Source organism: Schistocerca nitens, chromosome 10 (assembly GCF_023898315.1).
Source record: "Schistocerca nitens isolate TAMUIC-IGC-003100 chromosome 10, iqSchNite1.1, whole genome shotgun sequence".
NCBI classification, from domain to species: Eukaryota; Metazoa; Arthropoda; class Insecta; order Orthoptera; family Acrididae; genus Schistocerca; species Schistocerca nitens.
This window is the reverse complement of record NC_064623.1, coordinates 45,919,765-45,934,549: the sequence shown is the minus strand read 5'-3', so window position 1 is coordinate 45,934,549 and position 14,785 is coordinate 45,919,765. Positions and strand designations below refer to the sequence as shown.

General features: G+C 43.6%; 1 protein-coding gene across 1 annotated transcript in view; it reads right to left on the bottom strand.

Moving 5' to 3' along the window:
* Positions 1-14,785, bottom strand: part of LOC126210431 (uncharacterized) — a 64,897-nt gene that overhangs the window by 28,459 nt on the left and 21,653 nt on the right. The window contains exon 2 of the mRNA XM_049939665.1: positions 8,120-8,239. Within this exon, the coding sequence (XP_049795622.1) occupies positions 8,120-8,194 (75 nt within the window). The 5' untranslated portion in view covers positions 8,195-8,239. The remainder of the gene's footprint in view (positions 1-8,119; positions 8,240-14,785) is intronic.

Below are 14,785 nucleotides of genomic sequence, written 5' to 3'. Positions count from 1 at the left end.
GTTCCACATACGCCTCACTGTTCTACATCTACATATACAGTGTGGTCCATTGATCGTGACCGGGCCAAATACCTCACGAAATAAGCGTCAAACGAAAAAACTACCAAAAACGAAACTTGTCTAGCTTGAAGGGGGAAACCAGAGGACGCTATGGTTGGCCCGCTAGATGGCGCTGCCATAGGTCAAACGGATATCAACAGCGTTTTTTTAAATAGGAACCCCCACTTTTTATTACATATTCGTATAGTACGTAAATAAGTATGAATTAGTTGGACCACTTTTTTCGCTTTGTGATAGATGGCGCTGTAATAGTCACAAACATACGGCTTACAATTTTAGACGAACAGTTAGTAACCGTTATTGCAGGTCGTGGTTGACGTTTCACGTGTGGCTGAACACTTCCTGTTTCCTTAAATAACGTAACTATCCGGCGAACGGTCCGGACACTTGGATGATGTAGTCCAGGATACCGAGCAGCATACATAGCACACGCCCGTTAGGCATTTTGAGCGCAATGGCCATACATGAACACGATATCGGCCGTTTCTGCAATTGATAAACGGTCCATTTTAACACGAGTAATGTATCACGTAGAAAATACCGTCCGCACTGGCGGAATGTTACTTGATACCACGTACTTACACGTTTGTGACTATTACAGCGCCATCTATCACAGAACGAAAAAAGTGGTCCAACTAAAACTAAAACATTCATATTTCTTTACGTATTACACGATAATATGTAATAAAAAATGGTGGTTCCTATTTAAAAATAAACGCAGTTGATATCCGTTTGACCTATGGCAGCGCCATCTAGCGGGTCAACCACAGCACTATCTGGTTTCCCCCTTCAAGCTAGACGAGTTTCGTTCTTTGTAGTTTTTTCGTTTGATGCTTATTTCGTGAGATATTTGGCCCCGTCACGATCAATGGACCACGCTGTATACTCCGCTAGCCACCAAGCGGTGTGTGGAAGTGGAACCAGCATGCCTTGTAGGAGCCGCATTGTCACAGAACGACAAACCCGCCTCCCACAGACCAATCAGTCTGCCTCATCCGAATGCACTCACATGTCGATAGTCCACCCTGTGATGTCGGCGAAGCATAGTGGCACATGGTTACATGTTTCCACTTGGCTCCGCGCTGACTGAACGTTGCCTAACACTGACCTGTCCGGTCGACACAAAAGAGGGCGCTGTTGAACCTCCGTGCATACCACCGCTGTATCATTTAAATCACTTGCTGCGGTTCCGCTGTTGTACACGTCCTCTCATCGTGGCGTGTTGCAGACCGTTTCTTCTGAGTGTTTCACTTTTTACAAACAGTAGAGTATATTTCACTCAAACTAACAGCCTGGCTTGTTGTTCAGTATCTTGAAGGTCTGATGCAGAAAAGTCAGGATGCTTTCTGATACTATAAATGGGTGCACACTCACCTTGTAGATTCAGCACTTTGCCTTTGGGCATGTTTAGTAAAACAAATGAAGGACAAGACCAACTAGTGGCCAACAGATTAGTTTCCAGCTGTATGAAAAACCATCATGCTCAGAAAATAATGAGAACTGAATGATGATGATGACGACGACGACGACGACGATGATGATGATGATGATGATCAGGATAACGAGGTGGTGTGGGTGCCCAACAGCAAGGTCCTTAGCTGCCCATATTACATTTCAATAAGACGAGTCTGGATAAAGGGGCAAAATTAATCAAATGGAGACTGGAAATAAAAACGTAAAGAACCACCTAGAGACTTAAGTGCAACACACACACACACACACACACACACACACACACACACACACACATACACACACACACACAAGCAACTGGTTCATCCCTGGAATAAAAGGGATGAGCCGGCCACTCTGAAACACACTTTAGGCCAGAGTCCAGACACGTCACAAAATTTTAGAAGCTGCCAACATGTCCACATCCATTAAGATCAATAAGGAATACATCCAGCCTATCCAGAAATGATAACCATAATATGACATTCAGCATGTTAAGACCTGATTCATAAACTAGCAGCTCATGAGACTGTTGACATCATAACGTAGATATCAATATGGTCGTCACAGACTGAAGTAGGAAACCAGTTGATGTACATTTGCAACCAAGCAATAGGATTAAAACATGGCTCTGAGCACTATGGGACTTAAGTGATGAGGTCATCAGTCCCCTAGAACTTAGAACTATTTAAACCTAAGTAACCTAAGGACATCACACACATCCATGCCCGAGACAGGATTCGAACCTGCGACCTTAGCGGTCACGCGGTTCCAGACTGTAGCGCCCAGAACCGCTCGGCCACTCCGGCCGGCTGCAATAGGTTACACAGAATTTAAATCAGTATTCCTTGGACTGCCTTTACCTTTCATTGCAGCGAAGTCCGAATTCACACAGCCGCGCGGGATTAGCCGAGCGGTCTTAGGCGCTGCAGTCATGGACTGTGCGGCTGGTCCCAGCGGAGCTTCGAGTCCTCCCTCGGGCATGGGTGTGTGTGTTTGTCCTTTGGATAATTTAGGTTAAGTAGTGTGTAAGTTTAGGGACTGATGACCTTAGCAGTTAAGTCCCATAAGATTTCACAGACATTTGAACATTTTTTTTAATTCATACATTTGTCTAGGCAAATTCTGAAAAAAAAAATAGGAGTAAGTTACAGGGAGGGACGGGTGATATAGAATATGTGCAAGAGCCAAGATTTAATAATAAGAGTGGACGACCAAGAACGAAGTGCTCGGATTAAAAAGGTTGTAAGGTAGGGATGTATTCTTTCACCCCTACTGTTCAGTCTGTACATCGAGGAAGCAATGATGGAAATAAAAGAAATGTTCACGAGTAGAATTAAAATTCAAGGTGAAAGGATATCAATGATACGATTCGCTGATGAAATTGCTGTTTGAAAGTGAAGAATAATTACATGATCTTCTGAATGGAAAGGACAGTCTAATGAGTACAGAATATGGATTGAGAGTAAATCGAAGAAAGACGAAAGTAATGAGAAGTAACAGAAACGAGAACAGCGAGAAACTTATCTGAACTGATGACCGCGAAGTACATAAAGTTAAGGAAGCTAGGCAATAAACAATGACGGACGGAGCAAGGAGGACATCAAAAGCAGACTATAAATAGCAAAAAGAGAATTTCTGGCCAAAAGAAGTCTACTAGTGTCAAACACAGACGTTAATAAGCCGGCCGGGGTGGCAGAGCGGTTCTAGGCGCTACAGTCCGGAACAGCGCTGCTGCTACGGTCGCAGGTTCGAATCCTGCCTCGGGCATGGATGTGTGTGATATTCTTAGGTTAGTTAGGTTTAGGTCTAGGGGACTGATGACCTCAGGTGTCAAGTCTCATAGTGCTCATAGCGATTTGAACCATTTTTGAACGGAGAAAGTTGGACATCAAAAGCAGACTATATATGTTAAAAAGAGCATTCATGGACAAAAGAAGTGTACTAGTATCAAACATAGGGCTTAATCAGAGGAAGAAATTTCTGAGAATGTACGTCTGGAGTACAGCATTGTGTGGTAGTGAAACATGGACTGTGGGAGAACCGGAACAGAAGAGATTCGAACTGTTTGAGATGTGGTGCTACAGACGAATGTTGAAAATTGGGTAGACTGATTAGGTAAAGTATGAGGAGGTTCTGCGCAGAATCGGGGAGAAAAGGAATATGTGGGAAACAATGATAAGGAGAAGGGCAGGATGATAGGGCACCCGTCGAGACATGAGAGAATGACTTCTATGGTACTAGAGAGACCTGTAGAGCGCAAAAACTGTAGAGGGAGACAGAAATTGGAATAAATCCAGCAAATTAATATGGCAGTAGGTTGCAAGTGCTACTCTGAGATGAAGAGGTTGGCATAGGAGAGGAATTCGTAGTGGGCCGCGCCAAGCCAGTCAGAAGACTGATGATCAAAACAAAATATAAAATTAAAAAAAAGGTAACATATTTCATTGATTAATATTGCAAGATAACAGGTTAACGTACGCGAGATAAGGCATTGGAAATGTAAATGGCACCAATGAGGTCACAAACGGCGGTGGTTTGCGGTATGTGGAATGGACACTTTAGGCCGTCTAGCACAGAGCTGTCCTTGAAGTAACCGATTAGTAACAGTTCGTTGTGTGACTGTGGTGCCAACTACTGCTGAAATTGCTGCTGCAGATGCAGCACGATGCTCCAGAGCCATACGGCAAACACGACGGTTTTCCCTCTCGGTAGCGTCACGTGCCCGTCTGGAGCCCGGGCTTCTTGCGACCGTATGTTCCCGTGACCACCGCTGGCAGAAATCATGTGCAGTGGCTACATTCCTGCCATGACTTTATGCAGTATCATAGAAGGAACATCCAACTTCTCGTAGACCTATTAAACGTCCTCAGTTAAACTCAGTGAAGTATTGATAATGGTTCCAGAATGAGATTTTCACTCTGCAGCGGAGTGTGCGCTGATATGAAACTTTCCTGGCAGATTAAAACTGTGTGCCCGACCGAGACTCGAACTCGGGACCTTTGCCTTTCGCGGGCAAGTGCTCTACCAACTAAGCTACCGAAGCACGACTCACGCCCGGTACTCACAGCTTTACTTCTGCCAGTACCTCGTCTCCTACCTTCCAAACTTTACAGAAGCTCTCCTGCGAAACTTGCAGAACTAGCACTCCTGAAAGAAAGGATATTGCGGAGACATGGCTTAGCCACAGTCTGGGGGATGTTTCCAGAATGAGATTTTCACTCTGCAGCGGAGTGTGCGCTGATATGAAACTTGCCCGCGAAAGGCAAAGGTCCCGAGTTCGAGTCTCGGTCGGGCACACAGTTTTAATCTGCCAGGAAGTTTCATATCAGCGCACACTCCGCTGCAGAGTGAAAATCTCATTCTGGAAACATCCCCCAGGCTGTGGCTAAGCCATGTCTCCGCAATATCCTTTCTTTCAGGAGTGCTAGTTCTGCAAGTTTCGCAGGAGAGCTTCTGTAAAGTTTGGAAGGTAGGAGACGAGGTACTGGCAGAAGTAAAGCTGTGAGTACCGGGCGTGAGTCGTGCTTCGGTAGCTCAGATGGTAGAGCACTTGCCCGCGAAAGGCAAAGGTCCCGAGTTCGAGTCTCGGTCAGGCACACAGTTTTAATCTGCCAGGAAGTTTCATATCAGCGCACACTCCGCTGCAGAGTGAAAATATCATTCTGGAAACATCCCCCAGGCTGTGGCTAAGCCATGTCTCCGCAATATCCTTTCTTTCAGGAGTGCTAGTTCTGCAAGTTTCGCAGGAGAGCTTCTGTAAAGTTTGGAAGGTAGGAGACGAGGTACTGGCAGAAGTAAAGCTGTGAGTACCGGGCGTGAGTCGTGCTTCGGTAGCTCAGATGGTAGAGCACTTGCCCGCGAAAGGCAAAGGTCCCGAGTTCGAGTCTCGGTCGGGCACACAGTTTTAATCTGCCAGGAAAGTTTTATTGATAATGGTGTCTCTGTTGCCCTGAGGGCATTCAAGATAACATCAACTCACCACGTCCAAAGGTAACTAACGATCACGACAGTTACAAGTTGTATTTAAAGCAAACCCTATTTGCATCCTCATAGAGGCTCTATTAGCGCCAGTCTTGTGCGACTCGCTTGATATTTGAATAGACATCATATTTCAGATTCTAACAACCCTACCACAACAAAGGTCTAAAATTAATTATGATTGTAGTGTTGCTCACGCTGCTAAATATTGCATTTTCGGGCAACAACAAAGTTATTATGTGGCAGGTGTCATTAGAGCACAGTTAACAAAGTCATTTCTTGAAATAATGGATAAACTAGGCACTCATCTTTTCGTGTTTCCCACGCTGGTCTCGTTGTGAACTCATGGCTCAATCGTAGAAAATCTAGGTGGTGATGATTCCAAGCTCGGATGCAAAGAGGCCTAGGTGTTATTCTGAGATATTCAAAAGTTTTATAGATGTGTTTCATAAACCATTCTTGAAGATTAAACTTTTGTAACTTAAGACAATGGTGATGTAAAAAAGTAATCAGCACTCCGAATTTAAGTTACACTTCTTTTGTATTACTTATGTTGCAACATCGCATCACAATATAAAACATACTTGAAAATATCTTCCTCACTGTTAAAGTTCACATGTCATAAACTGACTACAATTTGCGTCTTTTCAACATGACGACCAAGACTTGACTCTCTAATAACCGCTTACGCGCCCAAAAATCAGAGTTACAAGTACGTCAAAGATCATAGTGACAAAAGAAAGAATACACGTAAGAATAATATCATTGCAACATAAACATATCGATGTATCAAAGTACCTCTACATTAATGAAATCAAATCTGAATGTTGTCACAGAAATATGTTAACTATTTTACAGAAACACAGTAGAATATTGCTGGTATCGAGAGGTTGAGGTGAGGTGCCGCAATGGTTACGTAATTCAAGTACCATTACAAGATGTAAGAACACACTGCCGGCCGAGCTAGCCGAGCGGTTCTAGGCGCTACAGTCTGGAACCACGCGACCGCTACGGTTGCAGGTTCGAATTCTGCCTCGGGCATGGATGTGTGTGATGTCCTTAGGTTAGTTAGGTTTAAGTAGTTCTAGGTTCTAGGGGACTGATGACCTTAGAAGTTAAGTCCCACAGTGCTCAGAGCCATTTGAACCATTTTTTAGGAACACACGCACTAAATTTCGTTTTGTCGCACGACTTCTTCTTGGTGCTCACATTTTTTCCGTCAGTGTACATGATAGTTAAAGTGGGTTTGGCGCAGTTACTTGCGTGTCTACCACGATCAATCACGAAACTGATTTAAGTTTACTTGTCTATGATAGTGCCTCCTTGCTGCAGCATTTTTAGATAGCTATGGCAGAACTGGTGTCAGCCTTCTGCAGGTTGCGCGTGAAATCTGGCAACAACGCTTCCAGTTATCAGGGATCTTCTATCGCAATATGGAGTGGAGGTAGGATCCAAACATCTATAAAAAATAAAAATTAAACAGCGCTTGCCTCACAAAACAGAATGCATCACAGTTTTAAGTTGTCTGTCCCAGGCATGCACACTTCGCAGGCGACATAAACTTTCTGTCTGGATGTAATAAGAACTTGACACAACAGTGGAGAATAGAACATAAGGGTAAATTAAGCAAACAAGGTGATGAGCAGAAAGTTGAAGACTGACTTTATTAACAGCAAATATGGCCTGCCAGTATGGTGGAAGAAGCACACAATTCTCTTTTCCAGTCTGGCATGGAAGATTAGACAGGATGGTCGAAACAACAAAGATAGGCTTTCTTCAATCGAGGAGCCCTCTTAATACCATAAATTGAAATGGAACTGACGAATTAATTCCCTGAAGTACCCATCTGGAATGTGGGTTCAAATGGCTCTGAGCACCATGGGACTTAACTGCTGAGGTCATCAGTCCCCTAGAACTTAGAACTACTTAAACCTAACTAACCTAAGGACATCACACACATCCATGACCGAGGCAGCATTCGAACCTGCGACAGTAGCGGTCGCGCGGTTCCAGACTGTAGGGCCTAGAACCGATCGGCCACTTTGGCCGGCGGAATGTGGGATTATGCAAAAGTAAAACATGGACTATTCCAAATATGAAGAAGAAAAAGAAGTAGAGGAAGAAGAAGAAGAAAGAGGAAGAGGAGGAAGGAAAAGAAACTACAAGCGGTTGAAATGAAGTATGTTAAAAATTAGATGGGCAGATAAAGTTCAAAATTAACAGGTACATACTGAAAAAAAGTGGGAAAATAAGTCCATAGAAGGACCTAAGTAGAAAAAGGGACAGGATAGCGTGACACATGTTATGGCATCCAAGAATAGTTTACCTGGTGCTTGGAGTAGCAGTAGAGGAGAAAATAGTGTGTGTGCCTACAAAGGCTAGACTATGCAAAACACATTACGTACAATGCTGGGTGTAGTATCAACGTAGGGATAAAAAGGTTAGCACAAGACTGAAAAAGATGGAACAACGTGAAACAAATAGAAAGACTGATGGCTTAAGGAAAGAGTATAAGAGGGAACTGCAAGGATAGATCACTAGAAACTACAGCTGAAGTTGTTTATGCAATGAGGTAGCAGTACTCCAATTACTAGCGTATCACGTATATTTTTCCTCGTGTACTCACCACAAAGAAGATGGCAATGATGATGGCCCCAGCTCTGAGCGAGCAGCCGCAGCAACACTGCTTTAGAACTACCATGTCTGCAACACCGGTTTTCTGACTTGGAAGTTGCTGTGGATTCCTCTGTAACAACAGTATGATGTTCACATTTCATACAAAAGCTTGAAGCGAATTCTGAAGTTAATGGCCAAATAGTTAAGTGTGACGTGATTGGAGACACTAATTACACTGCATGTCCTCAGCGGAGGAGAACTGCCTAAATTGTACCACTTGAGATTTTACTTATTATACCCTAAACAGTAAGTTACAATATTATTCAAACAATACCATCCCCAACTATAAAACGTCATTCTTGGTATCTGATTTAAATAACTGAAAATCTGAGAAAAATGAACACATTCCATTCAGTTTTTTAAAAATGTGCAAGCGGTATAAATTAGGAACCAGGTTTCGTAATTCGTACCAGAGGATACATAAACTGAGCCACCCACAATGGACGACATACAATATAACCATTTAGGTAAGCCTAGATGAGTTCCAACAATTTCAAATAAAATATTACAGTTTTCCTTTATTTTATATTAAAGCGTAAAGGTGTAATGTCAGAAATGTATAACAACATATCTTGAATTAGATGCGTGAGGACTTCCAATAACGTCCTAGCGTATTGTGGTTGATGATGTAAAGTTAGGATCATTGTTTGACAAAAAACTCATGCCTAGACAATCGTAATGTAATCTGTAAGCGCTGGAGGACTTGCATTGAGCGTTGGGGAGATTATGTTTAAAAGTGATACAACTTTGTACCACTTCTGCACAATAAATAATATTTTAAAAAAATATTTAATGTTTTCATTTGACTCACCCTCGTAAGAATAGACTCTAACCATCATTAATTTAGTTAGAAAATGCTTTTCTGGAGCTAAAAAATTTACATATCCATTTGAATTTTTGTTGTTATTATCAGCAAGCCTCTTCAAATTGTTGGGTTGTATGCACGTTTCGTATGTGTGTATATCCATTCAATGCCCACCTCTGTAGCTGAAAGGTCAGTGCGGATGACTCCCATACATACAATGTAACCATTTAGGTAAGCCTAGATGAGTTCCAACAATTTCAGATAAAATATTACAGTTTTCCTTTATTTTTTATTAAAGCGTAAAGGTGTAATGTCAGAAATGTATAAGAACTCATCTTGAATTAGATGCGTGAGGACTTCCAATAACGTCCTAGCGTATTGTGGTTGATGATGTAAAGTTAGGATCATTGTTTGACAAAAAACACATGCCTAGACAATCGTAATTCTGAAATAGCGGTCATACTATTTTAGAGTAAATGGATTCCGTTCATACGTGTACGGAATGGACTTTGAACGTGTTTAACAGCATGGAGTTGCAGATCTACATATAACAAAATAAGCTCGTTGAATTGCTACCGAAATCCATTTCCCTCAGAGTCAGTGATATTTCTTGGATAGACACATTTTGCCTGCCATTCCTTCTTCTGCATTCAAAGTATGACGCAGTCCGTTTCTTTCTGCACCGTCGGAATCTAGTTTTCTTGCGTCTGACATGCAATGCGACAGCCAATACAATTCTTTTGGGTGTTTTACCGCACTGACAATGTGTAAAATTTTTCAACGTTTTGGACACTGTTGCAAATGGCCGAAATGTCAGGAAAATTTTACACACAATGCGGTTACGTAACGAGACGAATTTTATCAGCTATACATTAGTTTTTCGTATGTACGAGGGTGAGTCAAATGAAAACCTTAAATTTGTAATAACAAATCGAAATTTCGCGCTGTAAGTTGGTAAGCGTGCTACAAACAGCGTGCAGAATGGCCTGTAGGTGGCAGCATAGTGCAGATGCACGCATACCGTCGCAGTATCAGTATAAAGATGGCCGCCCCACTTTCGACTTGCATCAGGGAAAAACAGCGTTCTGTTATTTGGTTTTTGCGTAGTCAAGGTGTGAAACATATTGAAATTCATCAATGAATGAAGGTTCAGTACGGTGATGCATGTTTGTCACAGCAACAAGTTTACGGATGGAGTAGGAAGTTCCCAAATGGTGTGACTTCAGTGAAAGATACTCCTTGTCCAGGTCAGGCACAACGAATTGTGACTCCACAGAACATTGCAGCAGTTGAAGCCATAATGAAGGAAAAGTGCCGAGTGACACTGAATGACATTTCAGCATGTTTACAGATTAGTCATGGGTCAGCACACCACATTGTGCATGATGTGCTCCAGTTTCACAAAGTGTCTGCAAGATGGGTGCCACGGCAGCTGACTCCTGAAATGAGAGAACGACGTGTTGATGCTTGTGAAGAAGTTCTTCGGCGCTTTGAATGAGAACGTGATGGCTTCCCTGCATGAATCGTTACTGGGGACGGAACGTGGGTTCACTTCCATTTTGAGTGTCTTCCTCATCCACCATACTCACCAGACCTTGCCCCAAGTGATTTCTAAGTGTTTGGACCACTCAAAGACGCAATGAGAGGAAAGAAGTTCTATTCTGATGAAGAGGTACGCCACGCGGTACGTGAGTGATTGCGCGGACTACCAAAAGAATTTTTTTCTAAAGGAATTTATGCACTCCGTAAGCGCTGGAGGACTTGCATTGAGCATTGGGGAGATTATGTTGAAAAGTGATACAACTTTGTACCACTTCTGCACAATAAATAATATTTAAAAAAAATATTTAATGTTTTCATTTGACTCACCCTCGTAAGAATAGACTCTAACCATCATTAATTTAGTTAGAAAATGCTTTTCTGCGGGTAAAAAATTTACATATCCATTTGAATTTTTGTTGTTATTATCAGCAAGCATCTTCAAATTGTTGGGTTGTATGCACATTTCGTATGTGTGTATATCTATTTAATGCCCACCTCTGTAGCTGAATGATCTTCTGTTTTTGTTTTGAACGGCCAGTGTCGGTTTGTCACAGCCAGTGTGCTCCCTGCCGCCGTTGGATAAGCAGCTGCAGCAGCAACTCGTATACTCTTAGCTGACTTATTTGTTACGTAGTTTAATTCTTAATTTCTTTGCGTGTTTTTGGTATTTGCGTTGTTTAATTCATAAATTTCGGGCGTATTGTAGTATTTGAGAGTTGTAGCATCGCGTTTTAGTACCTGAAGTGTAAAATCGCGTAGTCTCCTTCCGCCGCCGAGCAGTGTGTCAGCAGTGCGCAAGTAGCAGCATTACTGCATTTACTAGGCAATCTTGTATTTTAATAACCGTTTAAATTTTGTGTCGAATTACTTGTGCTCTCTGTAGATTAGTTCAGACGTTCTTTGCACAACAGTTTTTAGCATGGATAGCGACTGCAACTGCTGTGTTCGGATGCAGGCTGAGTTGGCATCCCTTCGCTCCCAGCTTCAGGCAGTGTTGGCTTCGGTCACACAGCTTGAGGCTGTTGCCAATGGGCATCACTGTGGCGGTCCGGATGGGGGTTTGTCGGGGACGGCCAGCTCATCCCACGCATCCCCCGATCAGACTACGACTGTGGCTGCCCGGGATACTGCCCACATTGAGGCCGATACCTCACCTGTGGTAGAGTGGGAGGTCGTCTCGAGGTGTGGCAGGGGGCGAAAGACATTCCGGAGGGCTGAACGGAAGGCCTCTCCAGTTTGTCTGACGAACCGGTTTCAGGCTCTGTCTCTGGCTGATACTGATCTTCGGCTGGACATGGCTGCTTGTCCTGCTCCAGAGGTTGCCCCTCAGTCTGCAAGATCCGGGCGGTCGCAGAGGGTGGGCTTACTGGTAGTTGGGAGCTCCAACGTCAGGCGCGTAATGGGGCCCCTTAGGGATATGGCAGCAAGAGAGGGGAAGAAAACCAATGTGCACTCCGTGTGCATACCGGGGGGAGTCATTCCAGATGTGGAAATGGTCCTTCCGGATGCCATGAAGGGTACAGGGTGCAACCATCTGCAGGTGGTCGCTCATGTCGGCACCAATGATGTGTGTCGCTATGGATCGGAGGAAATCCTCTCTGGCTTCTGGCAGCTATCTGATTTGGTGAAGACTGCCAGTCTCGCTAGCGGGATGAAAGCAGAGCTCACCATCTGCAGGATCGTCGACAGGACTGACTGCGGACCTTTGGTACAGAGCCGAGTGGAGGGTCTGAATCAGAGGCTGAGACGGTTCTGCGACCGTGTGGGCTGCAGATTCCTCGAGTTGCGCCATAGGGTGGTGGGGTTTCGGGTTCCGCTGGATAGGTCAGGAGTCCACTACACGCAGCTAGCGGCTACACGGGTAGCAGGGGTTGTGTGGCGTGGACTGGGCGGTTTTTTAGGTTAGATGCCCTCGGGCAAGTACAGAAATGGCAGCAGCCTCAAAGGGTGCGGGGCAAAGTAAGGACATGCGGGGGCCAAACAGCAATCGGTATTGTAAATGTAAACTGTCGAAGCTGCATTGGTAAAGTACCGGAACTCCAAGCGCTGATAGAAAGCACCGGAGCTGAAATCGTTATAGGTACGAAAAGCTGGCTGAAGCCAGTGATAAATTCTGCCGAAATTTTTACAAAGCCACAGACGGTGTTTAGAAAGGATAGATTGCATGCAACCGGTGGTGACGTGTTTGTCGCTGTTAGTAGTAGTTTATCCTGTAGTGAAGTAGAAGTGGATAGTTCCTGTGAATTATTATGGGTGGAGGTTACACTCAACTACCGACCTAGGTTAATAGTTGGCTCCTTTTGCCGACCTCCCGACTCAGCAGCATTAGTGGCAGAACAACCGAGAGAAAATTTGGAATACATTTCACATAAATTTTCTCAGCATGTTCTAGTCTTAGGTGGAGATTTCAATTTACCAGATATAGACTGGGACACTCAAATGTTTAGGACGGGTGGTGGGGACAGAGCATCGAGTGATATTATACTGAGTGCACTATCCGAAAATTACCTCGAGCAATTAAACAGAGAACCGACTCGTGGAGATAACATCTTGGACCTACTGATAACAAACAGACCCAAACTTTTCGACTCTGTAAGTGCAGAACAGGGAATCAGTGATCACAAGGCCGTTGCAGCGTCCCTGAATATGGAAGTTAATAGGAATATAAAAAAAGGGAGAAAGGTTTATCTGTTTAGCAAGAGTAATAGAAGGCAGATTTCAGACTACCTGACAGATCAAAACGAAAATTTCTGTTCCGACACTGACAATGTTGAGTGTTTATGGAAACAGTTCAAGGCAATCGTAAAATGCGTTTTAGACAGGTACGTGCGCGAGTAAAACTGTGAGGGACGGGAAAAACCCACCGTGGTTCAACAACAAAGTTAGGAAACTACTGCGAAAGTAAAGAGAGCTTCACTCCAAGTTTAAACGTAGCCAAAACCTCTCAGACAAACAGAAGCTAAACGATGTCAAAGTTAGCGTAACGAGAGCTATGCGTGAAGCGTTCAGTGAATTCGAAAGTAAAATTCTATGTACCGACTTGACAGAAAATCCTAGGAAGTTCTGGTCTTACGTTAAATCAGTAAGTGGCTCGAAACAGCATATCCAGACACTCCGGGATGATGATGGCATTGAAACAGAGGATGACACGCGTAAAGCTGAAATACTAAACACCTTTTTCCAAAGCTGTTTCACAGAGGAAGACCGCTCTGCAGTTCCTTCTCTAAATTCTCGCACAAACGAAAAAATGGCTGACATCGAAATAAGTGTCCAAGTAATAGAAAAGCAACTGGAATCACTCAACAGAGGAAAGTCCACTGGACCTGACGGGATACCAATTCGATTCTACACAGAGTACGCGAAAGAACTTGCCCCCCCTTCTAATAGCCGTGTACCGCAAGTCTCTAGAGGAACGGAAGGTTCCAAATGATTGGAAAAGAGCACAGGTAGTCCCAGTCTTCAAGAAGGGTCGTCGAGCAGATGCGCAAAACTATAGACCTATATCTCTGACGTCGATCTGTTGTAGCATTTTAGAACATGTTTTTTGCTCGCGTATCATGTCATTTCTGGAAACCCAGAGTCTACTCTGTGGGAATCAACATGGATTCCGGAAACAGCGATCGTGTGAGACCCAACTCGCTTTATTTGTTCATGAGAACCAGAAAATATTAGATACAGGCTCCCAGGTAGATGCCATTTTCCTTGACTTCCGGAAGGCGTTCGATACTGTTCCGCACTGTCGCCTGAAAAACAAAGTAAGAGCCTACGGAATATCAGACCAGCTGTGTGGCTGGATTGAAGAGTTTTTAGCAAACAGAACAGAGCATGTTGTTATCAATGGAGAGACGTCTACAGACGTCGAAGTAACCTCTGGCGTCCTACAGGGGAGTGTTATGGGAACATTGCTTTTCACAATATATATAAATGACCTAGTATATAGTGGTGGAAGTTCCATGCGGCTTTTCGCGGATGATGCTGTAGTATACAGAGAAGTTGCAGCATTAGAAAATTGTAGCGAAATGCAGGAAGATCTGCAGCGAATAGGCACTTGGTGCAGGGAGTGGCAACTGACCCTTAACATAGACAAATGTAATGCATTGCGAGTACAGAGAAAGAAGGATCCTTTATTGTATGATTATATGACAGCGGAACAAACACTGGTAGCAGTTACTTCTGTAAAATATCTGGGAGTATGCGTGCGGAACGATTTGAAGTGGAATGATCATATAAAATTAATTGTTGGTAATGCGGGTGCCAGGCTGAGATTCG